This window comes from Pteropus vampyrus, unplaced genomic scaffold, assembly GCF_000151845.1.
Source record: "Pteropus vampyrus isolate Shadow unplaced genomic scaffold, Pvam_2.0 Scaffold340, whole genome shotgun sequence".
In the NCBI taxonomy this organism is placed as follows: Eukaryota; Metazoa; Chordata; class Mammalia; order Chiroptera; family Pteropodidae; genus Pteropus; species Pteropus vampyrus.
The window spans coordinates 367,934-390,923 of NW_011889121.1; the positions used below are offsets into that span (position 1 = coordinate 367,934).

The 22,990-nt window shown below is 34.9% G+C and overlaps 1 protein-coding gene across 2 annotated transcripts in view; it reads right to left on the bottom strand.

The window, feature by feature from the left end:
- DMD (dystrophin) overlaps positions 1-22,990 on the bottom strand; it is a 2,089,898-nt gene that overhangs the window by 340,001 nt on the left and 1,726,907 nt on the right. For both annotated transcript variants that reach the window (XM_011378471.2, XM_011378473.2), the window contains exons 58-59: positions 9,105-9,225; positions 8,214-8,482 (exon numbers count right to left, since the gene is read on the bottom strand). In XM_011378471.2, the coding sequence (XP_011376773.1) occupies positions 8,214-8,482; positions 9,105-9,225 (390 nt within the window). The remainder of the gene's footprint in view (positions 1-8,213; positions 8,483-9,104; positions 9,226-22,990) is intronic.

A 22,990-nucleotide genomic window follows, 5' to 3' on the forward strand; every position in this document is an offset into this window, starting at 1 on the left:
TTGATAGGAGTCCCCTAGCCTAAGAGGTAACACCCACCCTTCGTCTAGAAGGTAATTCACGTCCTCAGTGGTAGGTCACAGACAGTGGTGTGCTGGAGCAGAGCCCAAGAGTCAATTGTGTGTGTCTCTTCCCAATTCTGCATTCGGTAAGATCATCTTGGTAGCTTGAATCAACCGTGATGGGAGTATTTACGCCATGACAATTGGAAAATGCTACAAATCAGTATTCATCTCCACAGCTAGCTGATAAATGATTTACTAGCAAGCTGCTGGCCACAGCCAATGACTGGCTGGGGTGTAAAGGACAACTCGGCTGTGTGGTTTATATTCTAGAGCTCTCTCCTTATGGATCAGGACCCAAAGCTAGATTTTGCCTGAGATGGTATACTTGCTTGGTTCTTTCTCCTCCCTTAAGGTGCTTCTCTAACTCCCATATGGATTCTTCTGAAAGCAGACCATCTATAAATCACGTGCACCCAGACCCCTGTTCATAGTGTCTGCTTCCAGGGAACTTGACCTATAACACCAGTTAAGACATTAGTTAAGTGACTGCTGCACAAAACCTTCAAAGAATACGTGTTCACAATTACAAAGAGCTATAAGTGATGGGTTTTTTTGGGTCAGAAGGACCAGAGGAAATTGCAAAAGATAAATTTGAAATGGCAAGGATCTACTCTTTGTATATGTGTAAATAAAAGACAGAAGGTGATAGAGATGAAGCCCGTACAAACTGGGCAATTTTTTTTATATCATGCTTCTCAAATTATGCTTTCATATCCATACGTGGATATACTGGAGGATTCATTTTGCTTCAGATTTCAGAGAAAATGTCTTCAGATTAAAACACAACAAATATACTATAGAGAAGCTCATAAAATTAATGTGAGGTTTAAAAAATAAAACCGGAAACATCAAAGAAATGTCAGGCTCATAGGAAAAAGAGGTAAAATGGGTGAAAGGGGAAAATATCAAGCCTCGTTTTCTTGGCATTAAGAGAACTGAAGTAGAGAAGTTTGAGAAGTACTGCTTTTGGCTGTTGATAGAAATATCCATAGTAAGTATAAAATATTATTTTAGTGTAAAAATCTTATGAAAAAGTTTACTATTCTTAGGCTCCATTAAATGAGAGGATTACATTACTATCATAGGCACATCTGTTCTAATAACACTCAAAAACTGGTTTACCAGAAACAATTATTCAATGCCATTGCTCAACTTAGTTAATGAAAAGTTGTGTAAGGCATGATATTGGTGCCAACTGTGTAATTTTGAAGTCCATAATTGCCAACTGGGACAGGAACACCACAGGAACTCACTCCTTGGATTATCTGTTCTTAAATCATTCCTTGTTGAGCTTATGGTAGGAGAGTAACATAGTTGTGAACTTTAAACTTGTTACAACTTTGGTAGATGTCAAAGGACAATGAAAATATATATTGTCTGTGTGTGTCCATTTTCTAAGGAAATAGGGAATTTCAGTTAAATAAATAACTCTCACATTTTAGAACTCCAGTCAATGTGGCATATGCACAAGTACACACAAGCTAATAAAAATTCTTGCTCCCTCAGCTTGGCACTAAACAATAATATTCCCAGGAAAACTAAGATGCCATTAATACAATTCCCTGTACAATTTTATTCATGAAATAAATTAAACATTCACACTCTATAATGAGATCACACTTCTCTGGGTATAGGTTTTAACCTTATCATAAATGAATGAATGATTGAGTTTTTAGATCCATTAATGCTGATAATATATTACTTAAGTTTTTTTGAATAGTCTTTTATTACCTAAGACTCTTGAGGAATAGCACTCTAATTACTACCAGCCACAAACAAAACTTCTGGAGTAAATCCTCAGTAAACAGGATTGGCATATTAAAGGATCAGTTTTTGATATGGTTGCTTTCCAATAGAAGGAAGAATGATATTATTTGGAGAAATTTTTATTATCTAATTAAATACTTCTTTAGTAGAATAATGGCAGATGAACTTATTAGCTGAACATTTTGATTATCCATGTCCCTCTAAATATCCTATGACCAGAAGAAGAGCTGTTCAACTCTGATTTAATGCAATAACAATGGTATGTAATTCCAGCTTCTTCTTTTATCACAGTTTATCAAAGGAATCCAAAGAAGTCCAAATTAAAATAAGTTCAATAAAAAAAAGAACATGTTTCTTTTCCAACTGTTCTAAAGCCTTTTCCTATCTCTAAGCAAAGTTCACTCTGTAATTATCTTATTTATGAAAGGAAAGCAGAAGGATGTTTCTCTTATTAAATAAACGGCTTTATGTTTAAATATGGAAGGCATCTCAAAACAGTTAAAAAGAAAGTGTGTTGAATGTCATCAACTCATTTCCTCCCACCCACTGTTTTAAATCGTTTGCTTGGTTCCAATGTATACTACACTTACATAAGTTGTTTATGAAGAGCCAAATTAATAGTCTTTGCGATTGTTTTTGTTGGAATTTGGAGAGCTGACAAATGAATTAGTAGAAAATGGCAATTCTACATGAATTAGCTTTTAAGTCTCCCTAAGAGGCTGATGCAGAACTTAATAAGAGACTTATTAGGAGAAGTAGGACAACTTAATTCAGATTGATTATAGACTTTGGTGAAGACAGCTGGGGTTCAAATGAAACTGAAAAAGAACTTATATGCACTTCAAAGTATGCTAAACAGATGTCTGAAACAATTACTTCGCACTGTCTTTTCAGAAGTTTCAAAGGCAAGATGAGAATAGCATGGTAAACAAAGGTTCTATTTGCCTAAGTTGAGGTAGGGGCTTTTAAAACACGCACGACACTATCTAAAATCAGATGGCTTGAGTAAGGAACATGATTTGAGACTGCTGTCCTAAGTAATTTGCTTTTAGCTTTATAAACAAAACAGGAAATGAGAGAGAATACATGAGAACTAAGTAATAAGGTCTCATGGCAACACTGACTTACAATTAATTTTACACTGAACAAATAATTTGGTCAGGAATTTCTACTTTAGTTTCTAAGCTCTATTAAAAATGACAATGACCACTCTATTTTAAAAAAAATAAATATTATTCTTTTAAAGTATATAAGTGAGACTTTACTTTCATATGCTTTCTTATTCCCAGATATCAAAGGCCAAATCATACGCTTTTAAATATCGCAATTGCATGCTGTGAAAACTAGATAAAACCCTAGTCACTCCATACGCTAGGCATTAGTTCCGCCCTTAATCCAGATTTATGAGTCCAACTTTTTTGTTTGTATTTTCTTCTCAAAGGCTTATACAATACACACAGCATTTGTATAAAAACAACAACAGACGTCTCCACAGAGCAACTAATTTGCATTTAATGAAAATTAACAAAATATTAGTAAACTATCCTCTTCCTACTATGGGCAGTAACACCTCACTTATTATAGAGATGCCATTCCTTTATTCAGAGTTGGGAGAGCTTATATATTTTGAATCATTCTTAGAGCTGCCTTGTTTGTGATGGTTCTGTCTAACCATGTATCCCCTATCTCTATAAGAAAGAATTATAAATTTTTTTCTATAAAACTCTTATATTAAAAAGGATTTAAGGTTGACTCATATAAATGACACATGTAACAAAATTAATAAAATAATAATAAAACATTAGAACGTGGGTTAAGATGACAAAAGCAGTAAGTAAGGAAAGATAGAGTTATGTGTACATGGCTGAAAGCTTTCTGCTTGTCAAAGTGAAGATGACATGCTAATATGTTATATCACATTTCACATTATCTATCAGGAGGAAACGTACTTGGTTTTCTGAAAGTCAAATTCTGAGATAGCATTCCTTTGACAAATTTCTCAGATAAACCACGCCACAGGGACTCACAACAGTAGGCCTGAATAGATGCATTTGCCAGTTTTCCTATTAAATTTTTAGATGCGAATGTTGAATATAAATAAATCAGGACAGCATGGTGGCTTCGTCATAGTCCCTAGTCTACTACGCACATCATTATATTAGTCTCAATTATAATTCTAAAAAAGGTCTAATCAAAATATTTCATTGTAAGAACTTTTGGAAAAACTCTTGACTTTTCTCAGTAAGAAATGTAAGTTAAAAGTCTGATAGAAAACAAAAAAGGCCTAACTACATAGGTGTGGCAAAAATGTATATTCCAAGATGGCAACCTTGGAGAGTTTAACTATGGCATGTGGAAAAACTGTCTTTCAAGTCAACAGGCAAATTAGGGCAGTGAAATATTCTTAGCTCAAGAATGATGTACCACTCTCTGTGTAAAGAAATCATGGTAGGTTAGAAAAACATCAAAAAACTTGGAAAAACAACTCACACAAACTATTTCACAGAGGAATTGTTCTTAAGAACAAAACTGTCACGTGTAGACTTTATGTGCAAAAGTGGTTCTACATTATTAAAACCTGCCTATATTTCACTTATAGATATATGATTTAAGGACTTATTCATATTCCCCATTACTACAGGGAAAGGATATTTGCGTATCTATGTAAACATTGGTTTTATTTCCAGTAAAGTAAGAAATCATGATTCTGTCCTTAAAATATTTCATGAGTAGTATAAATCATAAATTTTAAAAATAAATAGGCATCTAAAATTTAAATTTTATTCTAGTGGTTATTCCTATGGAAGCTCTATTTGGAAGGCTGAGATTCTCTTAGTCGATATTAATAGTATATTCCTTTCGTTTGATATACTATATATGTACACTGTCCTGAAGATGATTAGCTAGCTATAATGTCATTTCCATAGTGTCCCAGGATTTAGTTGTTATTGCTTTATTCATTTTCCAAATTCAAAAGCCACATTTGCTAATGAAATGATATAATGCTAAATCCTACAGAAGCACACATCGCATAGTTACTTGAATAACAACTTTAACAAATGAGATCAGAATGGAGGCGGATATTATTATAGAGTCACTAGGGGTGATGAAAATGAACCGAGACAGATACATAAAATGTTCTTTTGGCTGCATGCTGAACTATCAGTTTGGAGTTCCCTACAGTGTGGAGCCTTAAAGGTCTTAAATTGCTGAGTAGAAAAAATGGGAAGGGTGGTTTTTAATACTCTTCTACCTCTTTTCAAAGTAAGTTTTAGTTCATCAAATTCAATCCTTAGAAACTATCATTACCAAAGCTTCAGAATTTCAAACCTGGTGTTGTTGAGATGCAACAGGGAAAAGTGATTTATTTCCACAGCAAAATGAAGAGGAGCTACTGAAGAGAAATAAATATATATGAATTTATGTAATCTATAACTTTAAATTATACATAAAATACTTACATAGTACTGGTTTAGAAACCAAAATGATCACATCTATTAGGACCAGTTCATAAATATTCTGATAGGTATTATAATTGAAGTGTACCTTTGTCTAAGAAAAATAGAAGTGTCGTATGGGAAATAAATTTAGTCTTAGGATCGAGAAGAGCTATGAAAGGGGAACTAAAAGGAAAACTGCAAATAGGGTTAGGTAAGGGCTGTTTAAGCTGTTCTACTTTTAGCTATTTTTTGTTATTAAATCATGCTATATACATTCTCTATCTATACTCAATATCCTCCAAATGCTCCTGTGTGAAAGATACGGCTAAAAATGAATTCCTTATGTCTGTGCTGGAGCCTATATATTCAGCCATTAATTGATTATTAATTAATTTAGTTCTTTTGGGCCATTCTCCTAAAATGTCATTTTTTGGGAAAAAAGTCTTAAAAATTTAGTTTCTATATATTTGGATAAAAATACTATTTTTAATGCTGAATAAACATGAGATAATACATTTCAAAACATTTTAATTTTCATGTAAGCAGCAATGTTAACCATTGCTTTAAATGTTAGACACAGGGTAATGGAATGTTGGGGTGGAAGAGATTTTAAAAGTTATAGAGTCAAAATTTTAAGTTTCCTTTTAAATCTTCACCTACTATCTTAATGAAGAGCTAATCAAATCAACATTAGACTGCAGGCTTCATGAGGGCAAAGACAAGTCTGTTTCATTCATAAGTACATGTCTAGCCCATTGTACAGTGGCTCATAAACAGTTGTTAAGTGAAGGAATAAAGACACTGAATTACATTCTTTATATGTTGCTTGGAATTCAAAGATGTACGGCGTTATCCTCACTACTAGGAACCTCACCTTCTCTTGGAGGAAAAAACACATGATTGACTTGCTACAGTACATGTGAAATTTAAGTGTGACAATTTAAACATGTGTGTTGATCTGTGAAAGCACGGAATTGAGAGCAGATTCTTCTGTTTGGTGGGAGTTGGGGGTGGGAGACACTCAGCGAGAACTATAAAGGCAGATGCCATTTCAGTCGGGCCTTGAGCACTGAATAGAAGTTCATCTGGCAGATAAGGTGGGGGTGATCCAGACAAAGAGAAGAGCATTGCAAAGGTAGAGAGTTATGAAAAAAGATGGCATATTTGGATAAAGGGGTGGTATGGTCAGAGCGAATTTCATGGCCTGGAGGATGGGAGCAACAGTGAGGAACTGAAACCAGGGCTAAGGAGCAAAGGGCCACCTGCCCTCTCCATTCACTGGGCTTCATTCTCAGGCAGGCGGCTTCCTGTAGGAGTTTGGATTGGATTTGTAACAGGGTGGATAATGCAGAAATATCAGTAAATAAACTGTTCATTCATTCATCAAATATTTAAAATGTAGTGTTTCTGATATGCCAGGTACACTGACTTGGAAATGGGGTTTAAAGATGTAGAAGACCACAATCTGAGTACCAGATACTGGGGGTTAGAACAGGACGTGGTTGAAAAGAGGAGAAAAAATATAAAAGAGATATTTTGAGGTAAAATAAGCAATCACAGGCAGTCAGTGAAAATGTAGACAGATTTAAGGATGGGCTTCAAGTTTCTAGCCTGACCAGTTTGTTGGATTATGATCCATTAAATGAAATAGGAAAAACAGAAGAAAGGGTAGGTAAAAGGGGATAGCAGTAAGAGAATAGACAAACAAACAGGAAAACAAATCAACTGGATTGCAGAATGGTTGCATTTTGATTCTAATGGCTTATGGTTTAGGAGACCAGAGATCCAGACTAGAAATTCAGATTTATCACCATCCGTGCCATTTCACACTGAGAGCATTTATGCATTAAAAAGAGAATAAAGCTAAGGTTAGAAGTTTGGGGACACCAACATTTGAAGGCTGGGTAGAGTTTCAAAATTAAGGAAAATAAAGGAAGAATGTGGATGGAACAGAGCCATGAAAGCCAAGGGAGAAAAGGTGCTACCTAACATGCTAAGTGCAGGTGAGAATTCATTTATTTTGAATTTGAATCTGGGAGGATGTTTGTTGGTCTTGACACTAGATGAATAAATGAAATATGTTTCAAGTTGCTGGTTGTCACAATGATACTCCTAAATATGTATATTTTTTTCTTTATAAATACATTTATCGGCTTTATGCCACAAGGGAATGTAACTTCGGTCTCATGGACAGTATTCTAGACAACAGAAAGTGGTTACTAGAGGGGAAGATGGGTGGGGGGAGGACAAAGAGGGTAAAGGGGTCAAATATATGGTGATGGAAGGAGACGACTTTGGGTGGTGAGCACACAGTAGAGTATCAGATGTCATATTATAAAGTTGTACACCTGAATCTTATATGTTATTAACAAATGTTACCCCAATAAACTTAATTTAAGAGTATTACAAATATATAATGCCATCTCTTAATATCTACAGTGGACTAATACAACTCAAAATTGTATTATACACATTGTCTCCTAAGGGAAGGGCAGTGATAATGGCTGTAACAGTACCATAACATACCCAAGTCACATAGTTTAGTTAGCAAAAAGGCCCAAATCTAGACCTTTGGGTCTTGATTAAATGTTGTATATTTTCCTACACTGATATTAAATACCGCAAAGGACACACACACACGTAAATCAAACCACTTTAGTACAAACACTTAAATTAATTTACTAACACCAAAATCGAAATGATTTTTTTGCCCTGTAAATTTTAATATTTCATTTTATATTATTGAAAACAAACTATTAGATCACTATCATCTCTTGAAGAAAATACTACATGCAAGAAGACTGAATTTGTGAAAGATGGGCTGATTTCTAAGGTTAAAGGCCTTATTTTTAATTTTGTGAGAAAAAAGTCCTGCACTAGAGTTCAGATTAGAACCTCTTTTATGTCTCTCAAAGGGCCATGAAGAAAAGTAGTAGATGGTACCTTGACTTTCTCGAGGTGATCTTGGAGAGAGTCAATGAGGAGATCGCCCACGGGCTGCCAGGATCCTTTGATCACCTCAGCTTGACGTAGTTTGAGGTCCAGCTCATCCGTGGCCTCCTGAAGTTCCTGGAGTCTTTCAAGGGCCTCATCTAGTTTTCTCTGCCAGTCAGTGGAGTGCAGGTTTAATTTTTCCCACTCAGTGTCGACCTCCTCAGCCTGCTTTTGTAGAAGCCGTGTGACATTCTGGGCTCTCTCCTCAGGCGGTAGCTCTAAATTGGTAAAAGGACAAGGTTTTAGGCCATATTCATTTTTCGTTAAAAAAAAAAATCGTTGAAAAGATCATAGCGGAAGAAAGAAAGAGAGTCAGTTTAACAAGAGGCCAACCTACAGATTAATGGCTCTTTTGCAGTTCGGCATGAATTTTGATATAGTCTAGCACATCTAAAGTCTGTCTTCCTGAGTGAATTTGTTCTACCTTATATCAATCAGATACTCCAAGATTAATGTAAGCTATTGAGGAGAAAAATGTTAGGATGCACATGACGAGCTCTAATTTACTGCAGTCAGGCTCTTAAATGGAAAATTAACTTGAGTCTTTGTAACAATAGAATTCTTCCTCACAGATAATCTCTTTTGTTTATTATTTCCTAAGTGTTTTAATAGCTGATCGCTAATCTCTTTTAATGTTTATTTATGAATGTGCAGACGAATTTATGCATGGTGGTTTATGATTGCTTATTCCTTTTTCAATATCTATGTTTAATTTGACTTGATTCTATTTAACCTAGAAAATATGAGAGGTATCCAGATCCTGGCAGCCAGAATGGATGGGTTGCTCTGTCACCACTGATCCTTCTATCAATATGTTATTACAGTTCCACATTCAATTACCTCTGGGCTCCTGGTAGAGTTTCTCTAGTCCTTCCAAAGGCTGTTCTGTCAGAAATATTCGCACAGTCTCAAGAGTACTCATGATTACAGGTTCCTTCGTTTTCAATTCCCTCTTAAAGGCCTGTGAAATAAAATGAAAAGAAATGCTGAGTTGGCTTGTGACATTCTTCTCAAAATTAATCCTGGGTGCTCAGAACTTGGTTATAAAATTCCTAGGTTAATTTCTAGTCATTTATTTATAAACTGATAATTATAATATGGCAAAGAAGGCCATATAGATATTTCTATTAACCAGCAAATGACCGTGTTTGTAAAACTATCCTGGAGAGGATAGGGGAGCTTTCAAGATATATTAATGCCCTTTCATTAAGATAAGAGTGATTTATTTATATAACCTGCCTGCCAAACTTAAAATCTAGAGCTAAAGTCACAAGACATATATTGCAAAACCCTAGCAGGGCTAATGAAGACATACATATCCAAAAGAATGGATATCCAGAACATAATGGGAAGCCCGAAGAGCTATTTGTAAGAACTTAGGCTGTATTGAAGTATACAAGCAATCCAATTCACAATCACCATTAATTCAGCCCAAATGTCTGATGATGAATAAAGTGATGTATTATTACTAAACTGAGTTAAAAATCCAATAATTAAAAAAAAAATACCTATTACATTATTCATTGTGACTTCTTTGAGAATGGTAGATATGTTTTGAGGTATACCAGTGGTAGGAGTTGTGGGATCAAGTTTGTAAAAAATGAGTAGACCTAGAATAGGTGTCTCGAGGTCATCTAGGCTAGTTATTGATTTTAAGCTCTAATCTTTAATCTTCCTTGTTACTGGGGGTTAAAAGAAAAGCAAAATACACAGTTTCTGCCTTCAAGAAGTTTATGGACCAAAAGAAGGGAGAAAACAAACACTAGATAAAGAATGAACACAGTAAAATTCATATACAGAGTGCTAAGGGTGATGAGACATCCTGTGAGGCTAGGATAAACTAACAGATGCTCTGAAAGCATCAAAGATAGGTATGGACTCAGATTCTGCAATATCAGAAGTGAAGGTGTTAATTAAAGTATGAAATACCACATGAATGCTAATAGATCAGTATAAAAACTACAGTAATAATAATTGCCCTGATCTAGGAGTTAATTATTCATATCATTTAAAAATTCTATCCTATTTTTAGTGGAGTTGCCTACTGGATTTAAGCCCTGTTCTGTTACAAGGAGAAAAATTAGCAGCTCCTTAAACTTCAGATATGTTGTGTTATATGAGTGCTCAAGAACTCATTATTATATGACATATTTACAAATGTATTATATGACATATTTACAAATAGAATCCTAATGGTGTTCACCATTCAAAGGAATTCTTTGTCTATTACTTTGCAAAGTGATTCATCTTCTATAGTTACTTACAGTTCAGTAGAGAGAGGCAAGGTGTCTGAACCAAAATAATGAAATTCTATAAGTGGAATATTAGAATTCGGCCTGTGAATAGAGATGTAATTTCTGTGTAGTAGGATAATCTTGCTCCTTTAAAATCATACAGAGTAGGTGGGTTGTTTACTCTATTTACAGGTAAGTCTGAGTCTCCCTCTAATATTTCATTTGAAATCTGTGTCTGTGTGTGCACGTACGCGTGCATGCATACATGCATGTATATGTAGATAGTTCTTCTATTCCTGTATTTTTCTTATACATCTAATTTTCCCAGCTTCAAGAAAATTATTATTTTTGCCTGGTCTCTTCATTTAGACTTGACAAGAGGCAACCGATAGTGATATTACTAATTATAAAATTAATAACTGCTCCTTTTATTGAACTACTATATGTCAGTGATTGTACTAGGGACTAGAAATACAAAGTTGAAAGTGGAACTGACCCTCTCATTGAGGAACTAATATAATATAGTGGAAGAGTCAAACACATAAATAATTTTAATGTAATGTGGAAAGTGCTATAAGCTTGCATTATATGGAAAAGGAAATTGGGAAAGGCTTCCTGGAGAAGATATAGTATTCACGAAGAATTCTAAAGCATGAACATGAGCTAGCCAAGGAAGAGCAAGTTAGAGGAAAAGGAAAGAAAGGACACAAAAATGTAAGCACGAAGACATAGGGCATAATACAGTATGGCATATATAGTTATTTCAAGTAGACCAGTGTTCTAGAACACAAAGTATAAGGAGAGGTTATGTCCAGAGATGAAGCAGGACATTGTTATCTCAATGTGAAGCTCAACCTATGACCATATATGCCCTGCTAAGAAACCTAGGTTTTGTCTTGTAGGTAATTAGGAACCTCTGACTTGGGCAAAGGCAGGAGGAGAGTGGTGATGATATTTACCGTGAACTAATCAAGAAAAATCTGTCTCTGATCCAGAACACCTCATGCGCATGTGCGCATTCAGGATAAAATTAATAAAGATGAATATTAAAAACCCAACAGTAATATAAAGGGAAATCTGTATGGGGAACAGAGTAAGGGGGTGTGATATGCTCAGCTTGGAGAGGTAACATTCCAGAAAGAAATAAATATAAGTGTAATGTTTAGGGAGAAGGAAGGAGATTTAAGAGGTAATCTCTCACTAAGCTAATATCCACTGAGTGCCTATAGGCAAGGGTTAAAATTATATAAGTAAATGAGAGTGCTCAGTCACTAGAGTGAGCTGAAAACAAAATCCTGGAGAATAGAAAAATTTATTGGGCAGACAGAGGAACTGGATTCCAAGAGAGGCCAAAGGTGGAAAGATTGAGGGAAATGAAGAGTATAGAACTATTGAAGAGAGAGTTAGAGTTTGAGAGGAAGAAAGAAATAAAGAGTGTCCAATCATGCAACACAGAGGTAAAGCAAGATCAGCACTGAAAAGTGCTCATGGGACTCAGTGAGAAAAGTTTCAGTGGAGGGCAGTAGCCTTAGAAGTAAGCTTAGTTGAGGAATGGGTGGGAGAGGAAGAAGTAGGTGGTTCAAATAAAAACTATTTTTGCAGTATCTTTTTTTTTTTTTTTTGAGATTTAGAAGACAAAGATAGGGCAGAAGGACAGAGAGGATCTTTTAAGGATAGAAATGGTTTAAATATACACCGAAAGATGGAAGCCAACAGTAAGATAGCCAAGCATACTGGTTTGCCAGGTACTGAGGTATATTTCATGATGTGGGACTTCAATGCTGAAACCAGGATAGTCTCAAACCAGGACAGTTAGTCACCATAGCAGAGAGGGATGTATTAATGACCTAGATAGGAGAAAGTGGAGATAATTATTGGAGCAAGGTCTGTAAAATAAGGAAATGGATCTTAAAGGTCTTTTCAGACTGAAAAAGTCCAAGATACTGTTTGATGATGCATTTCTATTGTTAAAACCAAACAGCAAATAATTCAAGGGTAAGGACCATCCATCTATTGTGCGATACCACTTGTTTGCCCCTATGGTTGTTGCCAAGGGCTTAGCTCCACCACAGCTGCACAGTTCATTTCTTAAATATGAGTCACTGAGGATTAAAATGAGTCTAAAGAAAAGACAAAGGGAGTTCTATCATACAAAGACATAAGCACCATTATTTTCACATCTTTGCCTGAAATTAAGGAAAGAAAGTGGATGGAAGAGAAGGTTAAGTGACTGTATTTTCAGAAATTGGGGAAGATTTAGACAAAATACAAAAAGAGTAAAACTTCTAGAAAAAAAGGGAGAAATAGTTGGTTCAAGAAAATAAGAGGATAAAGAAAACAATGTTTCTTGTGTGGGGGAAAAACTATAAATATGTCATTTCAAATATAGTTATATGAAAGGTCCTCTTCCATCTATTTATATAACAAATTTTGAGCACCTACTATGTAACAGACACTGTTTTAGGCAATGGACATCAGTGGTCCTTGTAGCTTGGAGTTTAAAAGAGATAGGCTTCTTCAGTAAAAACAACAACGATGACAAAAAAAGAACTCATGAAGAAGATTCTGCATTAAAATAATGGAAAGTCAACTTTTCAATATCTAATCAACTTATCATAAACTTATCATGAACTATATCAATAGTTCATTGCCTTTCAAAAGGAAAGAAATGGAGATATCTTAAAACAAAACTAAGAAAGTTCAATGTCAACAGCCTTGACTCTAGTACTAAGCATCTTGTCTCTCAAAGAAAGTTATTTGAATGATGTTTGGGAAAATATATACTCATATATAATATTGACTTTTTCTTATAGATTATGCTTAATATTTTAAATAAGTTGGTTCAATCATGTGCTCATGTCAAAAAGTTATCTTATGTAAAGCTCTTTTTCCATACACATACAGAATATATCTTTACACTATTTAGATGTCAGTCTTCAAATATTAAGATATTTACTTTCTGAATCTTTTGAACAGATGTTTATTTTCTTTAAAACCCAACCTCTTCCCTATACTGTCCTCTTCCCCTTTCTAAGACAACTAGGCCCTAGGGCCTGAAATAGTGATGTGAGAGAAGTAGAAGCAACTACTAAAGACTTAGAGCACTTCCGTGAAAAAAAAAAACATATTATTTTGTCTTACGAATGAGAAAAAATTAAACATACTAAATCGATATTTTTCCTTTAGCTTCTTAAGGTTCACAAAATAAACTTACATGAATTATGTACTACAAAATTACACTAGCAGTAAACCCCAAAGTAAATCCATTTATTTTGAAGGTTAAATTATCTGCTGGAAAGTATTTACATATCACAAATACTAACCAACTGGGTGACTTGAATGTTGATTGATTAATTCATTCAAGAATATTTATTTTCAAGGTAGAAAAGATGTAAGGACCTGATCTTTGTCCTTAAGGAGTCAATAGTTTGGTTGAGTAGGTATGTTTGTATATACTTTTATGAAATGAATGTTTTACCAATGCAAAGTGAAGTACAGATAAATTAGGATTTATCTAAGGCCATCAGTTCATTAGTCATTTAATCCAAGTCTTGAAATTCTTAAGCTAGGCTGAAAATGAGTGATAGTAAAAAAAAAAAAAAAGTTCCCTGATTTATAACAATTTGGAAGCCACATAAGTGGACAGTCTTAATGACCATGAAGCACATCATGAACTTTAAAATCCTGAAAGTGTAGAGAAGAATCAAGTCGATTATTTGGGATTTTTTTTCTGTCCTTCCTTGCAGGAAGAAAAGGGTGACTATTGCCACGAATACGTAATAATATCACAAATAGAAGTAGCTTAGAACCATGTGTAGAAGGAATTAAGGGTGAGATACTGATTTGCTTGATGTACCTCACAGAAGAGAGGGGCAGATGAGAGCTCTGGGCAGAGCAGAGGTACTGACATTACAGAGAGAGAAGCTAAGCTGCTTTCACCTAGAGAAAATTGTCCCCTTACTGTGGATGTAACTAAAAGCCCTTGTTTTTCAAAACACAGATTTCTTTCAATCATGTAGCTTCCATGGAGCTGAATTTTACTCATATTTCCATTGAAGTGGCAAGGATATATTCATGTTATTCAGAGTGAAATCTGATAAAGTGACTATACCTTATTTCCATATTAATTAGCAGAACTTAACAGAACCATCCTGGGAGGCAGACAGAAATGGTGAAAAGAGCACTGCCCTAAATGGCTGGAAACCTGGAGTTCAAGTCTAGGTTGAGCCAAAACTTCGGCTGCATGATCTGGAAAGGTCATGAAATCTCCCTGAGCTTTACATTCTCACTTGTAAAATGTGGGGGTTTGCTAAACACCTTATCTAAGTTCTAATACCTAGTTCAAATATTCTATAATCAACATGTTTAGATCATTAATTGGCCACAGGCCTGTTACATGCTGGCAGTTTGAGATGTTCTCTCCTTGGCATCATTACTAATGACAAAAATTATAGCCATAGCATGACACATAGTAGATCCTCAATACATATTGTGGAACAACAGAACACCCAGTTAGAAAACCAGATAAAGGACCGTAGTATAAGATACATCTAACCATTGTTTCAGATAGTCAACGACATGAACAACATTTATAAATGAGATTAAATCGATTTGAAGCAAAGTTGAAAAATAAATGGACATATTTCAAGCCTAAAATTGTTATTTTTTAATTCTAATTGTATGCAATGAAAAAATATTTTTGAGTGTTTAGGGGGGAAATGTGTTACACAAACTCCTTGTCAAGATTTATTTTTTTGGAAGTCTTTTAAACTATAAGTTGTATTCTCTGAGATCAAGGGCACAAACTAGAATAGAGCCCAGCCTGCTCACAGATCTGTGATATTATAAAGGGATAGTTTAATGCCCACACAGCATCTTGAACAGCTGTTTAACTTTCAATCCTAAGGTTGGGCTGCCTCCAACAACCACTGGCGGTCACTTCCTACTGACAATAATGTTGCTAAGTTCTGAACAGACCTTGAGAAATCACTGGTGAAAATACAATTCGTTCCCATGGTCATTTAGAGAATTAAGTTTTAGGTCATTGAGCCTAAACTTTAAATTTTGGAAATTCCTTCTGAAACAACAATACAGATCAATAGATTATCAGAAAACCCTGTAACGAATTAATGTCTATCCATTCTCAAGAGGCTCGGGCAAAATTTGAGTTTGTCAAGTGTAAGTGGTGAATAATTTCTGAATCATACCATTTGTCTCTATCAACATAATCCAAAAATGGAACACTTGTTTTGCTCCATGTACGCACCCTCATCTACAACCATTTTGCAGGCTTTCCTATCTCCATAAATGGCATCATCATGTCCCCATTTCTTCAAACCATAGACTTCATAGTCATCCTTGGCTCTTTGCTTTCTCTCACATTTCACATCCCATCTATCTTAAGTTCTATCAGCTCTACCTTCAAAATATATTTTAGATCAAATAATTTTTCAGCATATCTATCAGTTCCTCTCCAGTTTAAGTCATTATCATCTCTTTCTCAGATGACTTCGACAACCCTCTTAATTTTCTCCCCGCTTTCACTTTTCCTCCACCTACTATCAATTCTCCATAGAGTAGGCAAAGTCAACTTCTGAACACATAATTCAGGTCATATCATCCCTGCTTACAGTCCTCTAGTGATGTCTCATTACACACAGAATAAAATCTACTTCCAAACTGTAGCAGACAAGACAATTCATTTTCTGGTGTTTCCCTCTCTCTACAACCTGCCACTAGCCTGTCTTGCTATTCCTTGAATACCCCAAACCTTCTCAAACATCTGGGCTTTGCATTTGCTGCTTCTTCTGCCTAGAATACTCTTCACTAGAGGTCTTTGCTTAGCTCATTTGCTCACACAGGCCTTTGCTCAAAAATAACTTCCTCAGGTAGGCCAGAACCTCTCAGTCTTTATCCCTGTTTTGTTTATTTTCCCTTTCAGAGCACTGACCTGATGCAATTTTATATATTAATTTATTGGCTTACTGAGTATTTCCTTCACTAAAATTTGAAGGTCTATAGGGGCAGTCTTGTTTTGTTCACTGCTGTATCTCAGCCCTTGGCATAGAGTACACACTCAATAAATAATTACTAAAAGGATCAATAAATTCTAGGAGTCCTAGTTATGCTACAGTTTTTCCTAAAATAAATTTTTGAGGAAAAGGAAGAACACAGAAAAAAAGCAGGGGCCCATTTGTAATTAAATGAATTTGTGTAAAAATGCTTTGTAAAGGCAAAGTACTATACAAATATTATTTTTAAGAATATTTGTCAAAGTATAAAAATATTTTGACATGATTAGAAAGAGGACTTTGGTACAGAAATCAATTTGTAAATTATTCATATTTTCTTTTTATAGTCATTAAAAAAGGTAGCATATCCTAGATCACTGTTTTCAAGTTTTGATGATATAGCTAGTTTTCAGAAGACTTCCTCAAAATGAAGTTCTAAAAATAATTTAAAATCTTTTCTATTCAGCATTCCTATATATGACTGCATAAAATATCAAACTTATACAAAAGTAGCTTACTCTATTAGTGATGAAGACTAGATCAAAAAGATTTGTACTTCCAAGCAGACATTTTAGAGTGGACATAACTAACAGTGAACTTTGCAGGGGAATCGAACTTGTTAGAAAATTCAAGAGACCAGGTCATTAAATGTTGGAATGAATCACTCTATCATAATTTTTTTTTCAGAAATGATAAGGAACAATGCATTTCTTTTTTTTTAAGCACAGAACTGACTTGAATCTCAACATTCGCAAATGGTACCCAAAGACATTTTCTATTTCTGTGGAAAGAAAACACGGAGAACTCATCAAGTTAACATAACACACATACTAAAACCCAAAGGAAGCAGGCCAGTATTGATAACAGAATTAGCTTAAATAAATGTATAATCTACAACGTGATTTCAGGATAATTCTACTGAATTTCTGAACTTTGTGGTGGCTTCTGAGGAAATCGAACATGCATAATATATGACCTGACAAATGAACAAATAAACTACTTTATTCAAGCCTTTTCATTTGTCAACAGCACCCACAATATAATGGCTTTCTGTCCAGTCTTTTAATAACATATGCATTGATTATTTCCATCTAAATCTTAACCAGAAAATCTTAGAAAGCTTTGAAGGTGTCCTTAAAGGTCTTTAGGGAGGAATTACAAAGATTTTTAAACTGAAAGATAAAAACCTAATGACAAACAATTTCATTAATACGAATGAAAACAAAAAGTCATTCCCTACAGTGTTCTTATAATCAAGACCTAATCTCCATTTGGATTTGGGGTAAGATGAAGAGAATTAAATAAGCTCATGGTTTATGGCAATTCTTAGAAATTCCCCACTATAATTTGCTCCTTTAAAACTCTCCCTAGGTGAATCACAGAAGTAGACAAGTAATAAATATCACTTTAGCAACTGCTCAAGTAAAACAAAGGAAGTCAGTTTTAAAAATATATCTAGACCAGAATAATACGCACTAATTGAAAACGAGTCAGTCTAGTGAGGCAAGTAATGAGAAACTGTAAAAGCCAGGATAATGTATTCAAAAGATATAAAAATTGGTCAGTTTATATTTGCTAAGGCACATTTGAGCTTTAATTATAACACTTCATCGCATATAGAGCATTATTTTATTAATTAGTCTTGAGAGCCATTCCAGTTGCAGTTTTTATGCTGCCTTATGGTTTGGGGAACATAGATTGACTCCCATGGGTGTAAAAATTGCTTTAGAGAGTGATGCTATAGTTCCCACTACCTGTGTGAACTGTCTTGGAATTTTCCCTACAGGAAAACCATATATCCCTCCATCACAGTAATTCAGACTGACTATATATTTTCACTTTCAGTAAAGAGTACAAGACATAAATTTTGCTATAAAATTTTGTCATTAATCTGCAATGATATACAAAGAAAATATGAATTACCTGATTTATAAGCATATTAATTTAAAAAGTGAAAAAAATTTGATTATAGTTTCAACGTTGACAGTTTAATGGGATTTGCATTTCCATAAAATGCAACAACCAAAGGTATTAATTTATAATAGATAATAAGCAGGTGATTTAAAAAAATGACATGCCAAATACATGAGGAACAAGTTTACGATAACAAGGGACCCATCTTGATAGCAAACATGATATATAAACAGTATTTGAATCAAGAAACCCCTGAAGAGCAAGATAATTTATTATCCTGGAAACATGGCAAAGTAAAGTAAAAGTCTACAAACACAAAACCTGTCAATAACTAGCTCTTGTTGGAATTTTGTACTGATGGTGTCTTCCTGAGTGAATTCAGAAGATCCAACAGAGTTTCAAGAATTTTCTTTTGTTCTTTTTGTCCACAGGCAACAAGAGCATTACTAACTAGACAGCCATTACATTCCAACTATAAAGGGCTGCTGCATAAATGTGACAAGACTCTGAGTAAACAGAGTGCTAAATTGTTCTCTTATCAACAGGTAGGAGTGATGATGTTCTTTGAGGGAGGAGATGGTTTTGTGACAAGTGTTTTTCTTAAGGATATAAAGAGAAGCTTGTGAAAACACTGAGCCAGACCACAAGTTAAAACAGTGGACATCACAGTAGCTCTACACACTACAAAAGGATGCTTAGTTGAGAATAAACAGAAAAATCCTATAGGTGAGGAAAGAACATCATTTTCTATTCTTTCTTTCCTTGACCTTGGTCTCAGTACATAAGAGGATAAGCAAAATTAAGATTAGTTCATTAAGTTTTCTTGTCCCTCCCTCCCGTTCTCCCTCCATCCTTGCCTTCTTTCCTTAATTCCTTTGCATCTTTATCTATTCAGTGTTTACCATGTAGTAGACACTTCATGACGTGCGGGGTATAAAAATGACAACCCCCTTCCCCAAAAAGGGCTTCTTGGAGCATATGATTTTATGACAGTGGTTGACAATCAAATAGTCACACATATCCATGATGACAAAGAATGTTAAGTTATAAAAGGAAAAGTAGATGATGTTATGAGAACATATAAAGGGAGAGCTGGTCAAATGTGGTCATCAGGAAAAAACTTGCTTGATGTCTGAGCCAAAATGTAAAGGATTTTTAGCTGTTAACTAGGACATTACAAGAAGGTAGGTGTGGGTAGAAAGGGTTTCAGACAGAGGATCAGCATGTTCAAAGCTGCACCTGAGAGGAACATAGAGAACTGGGAGACTCAAAAGAAGGCAGTGCAGTTAGTGTACAGAGAGCAGAAGAAGGAGCAGCAAGAAAAGAGAAGGGTGAGGCCAGACTAGCCAGATGGAGCTTTGAGGTCCTTGCTGAGAATTTTAGTCTTTTCCTAAAGGCATTGAGAAGCCACTGAAGAGCAGTAAGATGAGACTGACATAATTCAATTTTTGTTTTTACTTAGATTACTCTGAAATGTAGATTACATTGTAGGGTGGCAAGAGTAGGTGCAGAAAGGTTAGGAGAAATGGTCTCTTGTAACTGTGGCGGTGACTGTAGTAGTAGACAGTCAAGAAATATTTTGGAGGTAAATCGACCCAGTGATGTGTTGGAGGCTAGTCAACCCGAAAAGAAACTATACCAGACTGCTCTGTTGTTGTTTGGCTAGGAGAAAGTATTTAGCTAGATTCTCCAAGCTTTAGGGTTCTGTAGATTGCAGGAAAAAAAAAGATAATAAAGAAAATAATTTTATGGTCTTGGAAAAGAGTTATTAAACTGATTAATGATTGGATCTAAGTTGGACTTGGAAGGAGGTGAAGATAGAGAACAACTGAAACTAATGTATAGAACATAGAATTATCAATTGGCTGGAAGTACTAATAAGTCAAGAAAGGTAATAGGTAGGTATCTGAACAAGCACACTAGCCAAGTGGAGATTAATTCACTTCAATCTGGTGCATGTTACCTATAACTCTAGCATCACCATCTCCCCAAAGCATGTTACTGGTCATGAGATTCTTGAGTAAGAGGACTGAGGATGTTAAGCACTAATATTTTACCACTCTTAGCAAGCAACCAAAGCCAATAACCAGGGAGAGTGAGGATATATTTATAACAAAATGCTGTCTAGAAGGGACTGTGGAAATTATCTAGTCCAAATTTCTCATTTACAGCTGTAAAACAAAGTAGCAACCACAAGCTAACTTACGGAGAAATATGGCTAGAATCTCAGTCTACTGATTCCTAGTGCAGTTGTCCATTGATTCAACTTCTTTGGTTTCTGGAACTAGAATTAAATTACCCCTTTTGTAGACATTCTGTCTCGTTTCACTATATCATATAATGCATTGTATTTAAAATACCCAACCTCCAACAAATATATGAAAAGATGTTCAACATCACTAGCTATTAGGGAAATACAAATCAAAACCACAATGAGATACCATCTCACACCTGTTAGAATAGTTATAATCAACAGAAGAAGTAATAACAAATGTTATAGAGGATACGGAGAAAAAGGAACCCTCATACACTGCTGATGAGACTGCAAATTGGTACAGCCACTATGGAAACAATATGGAGGTTCCTCAAAAAACTAAGAATTGATCTACCATATGATCCAGCAATCCTCCAAAGATTTGAAAACCCATATTCAAAAAGATATTTGCACACCAATGTTCATAGCAGCATTATTCACAGTGGCCAGGACATGGAAGCAACCAAAGTGTCCCAAGATAGATGATGGGTTAAAGAAGCTGTGGTACATATATTCGATGGACTATTACTCAGCCATAAGAAGAGATGAAATATTGCCATTTGCGACAACATGGATGGACCTTGAAATAATCATGCTAAGTGAAATAAGTCAGACAGAAACAGTTGAAAATCACATGATATCACTTACATGTGAGATATAAACCTAAAAGCAACAAATGAGGACAAACAAACAGAGATTCATGGACATGGACTATAGACTAGTGGTTACCAGAGGACTATAGAGTAGTGGTTACTAGTGGGGTGGGTTTGGAGGGGGAAGGTAGACGGGGTAAAGGGGGTCAAATATAGGAGTGTAGGGGGAGGGTGAAGTGAATAAAGGGGATCAAATATATGGTAGCTGAAGGAAACTGGACTTTGGGTAGTAAAGATACAATAGAATATACAGATGTCAAATAATAATGTACACCTGAAAATTATATAATTGTATTAACCAATATTACCCCAATAAACTTAATTAAAAAAATAAAATGCCCAACTTTCTCAATGAATGCTCTTCTACATACACATCAGAGTATTCTGACTATTTATTTCAAGTTAGAACATTTTAAAAAAATCACTATTATATTCCACCTTATCACAAAAACTAATTTAATATTCTGAATTATATGAAGGGGAGTAGATAAAAGAGAAACTAGCAGTTTCCTTGGCAATTTTTTTGCAAAGACTCCTGGGTCTTCTTTCATTTTCTTTTCCTTTTTTATAATCTTCTATATTCTTTTCTCTGGAATAATATAAATTCTTGACCTTTCTTTAAGATGTCACCTTTGGCTGTGTCTCCATAGAGATCTTTCCTTTAAATGTTGAACATACAAGGGCTGTACCATTTTATTAAGCTTTTCTTGTTTGGTAGTTATTTTCTTGGTTTGCTATTCATTTCTGTTCACGTACCTTTTATTCTGGTTTCAAAAACACTTATCAGTATCCACTGTATGCCAGACATTTTGCTAGTTACTAAGATCTTGGAGGTGAGCAAGAACAAATCTCTGTCTTCCCCACTCAGAGCTTAGTAGAGAAGACAAATAATAAAAAAAAAAAAACAACGCCGGGGGAAGCCAAGGGAAAACCTGGTAATGGGAAAAACGGTAAAGGAAAAAAAATTAAGCCTTCCAATCCAAAAGAAAAAGAAAACGGGGAACCAAAAAAGGGAAAAAAGAAGAATTTTTTTTTCATAGAAGTACTCCAGCTAATAAATGAAGAAGAAATGATAGAGATAGTTAATTATCACATTGCAACCCCTAGCCATTGATCATTAACAGCTGCCCAATCAAACTCAAAACAGAGAAAACAAGACATTATGTATCTCCTAATGATAGAAGAATACACTACCACCTATGAAGCAGTCAAACCTAAATATGATCAAACCTGTACAATTGTACTTTTCAATATGGTAGCCATTAGCCACACCTGGCTACTGAGCATGTGAAATGTGGCTAGTCTGAATTGAATTGTGCTGTAACTGTAAATTTTTATCTTGATTACATGTTAAAATGACAATAATTATTGTTCCTAGTTATGTAAGATGTAACCATTAGAGGAAACTGGGAGAAATGTATAGGGAAACTACTATTTTTGTAACTTATTGTGAGTCTATAATTATTTCAAAATAACAAGTGAAAAAAGGGGGGGGATTTAAGAGACAAATTAACTAAATGCAATGTATGGACCTTATTTCAATTCTTATTTAACCCCTTCCCCCCAAAAGAACCTGGAAAAACATTTAAGACATATATGTAAGAAATGGAAATTTGAATACTGCCTGGGTATTTGTTATGATAAAATTATTGATGTTTTA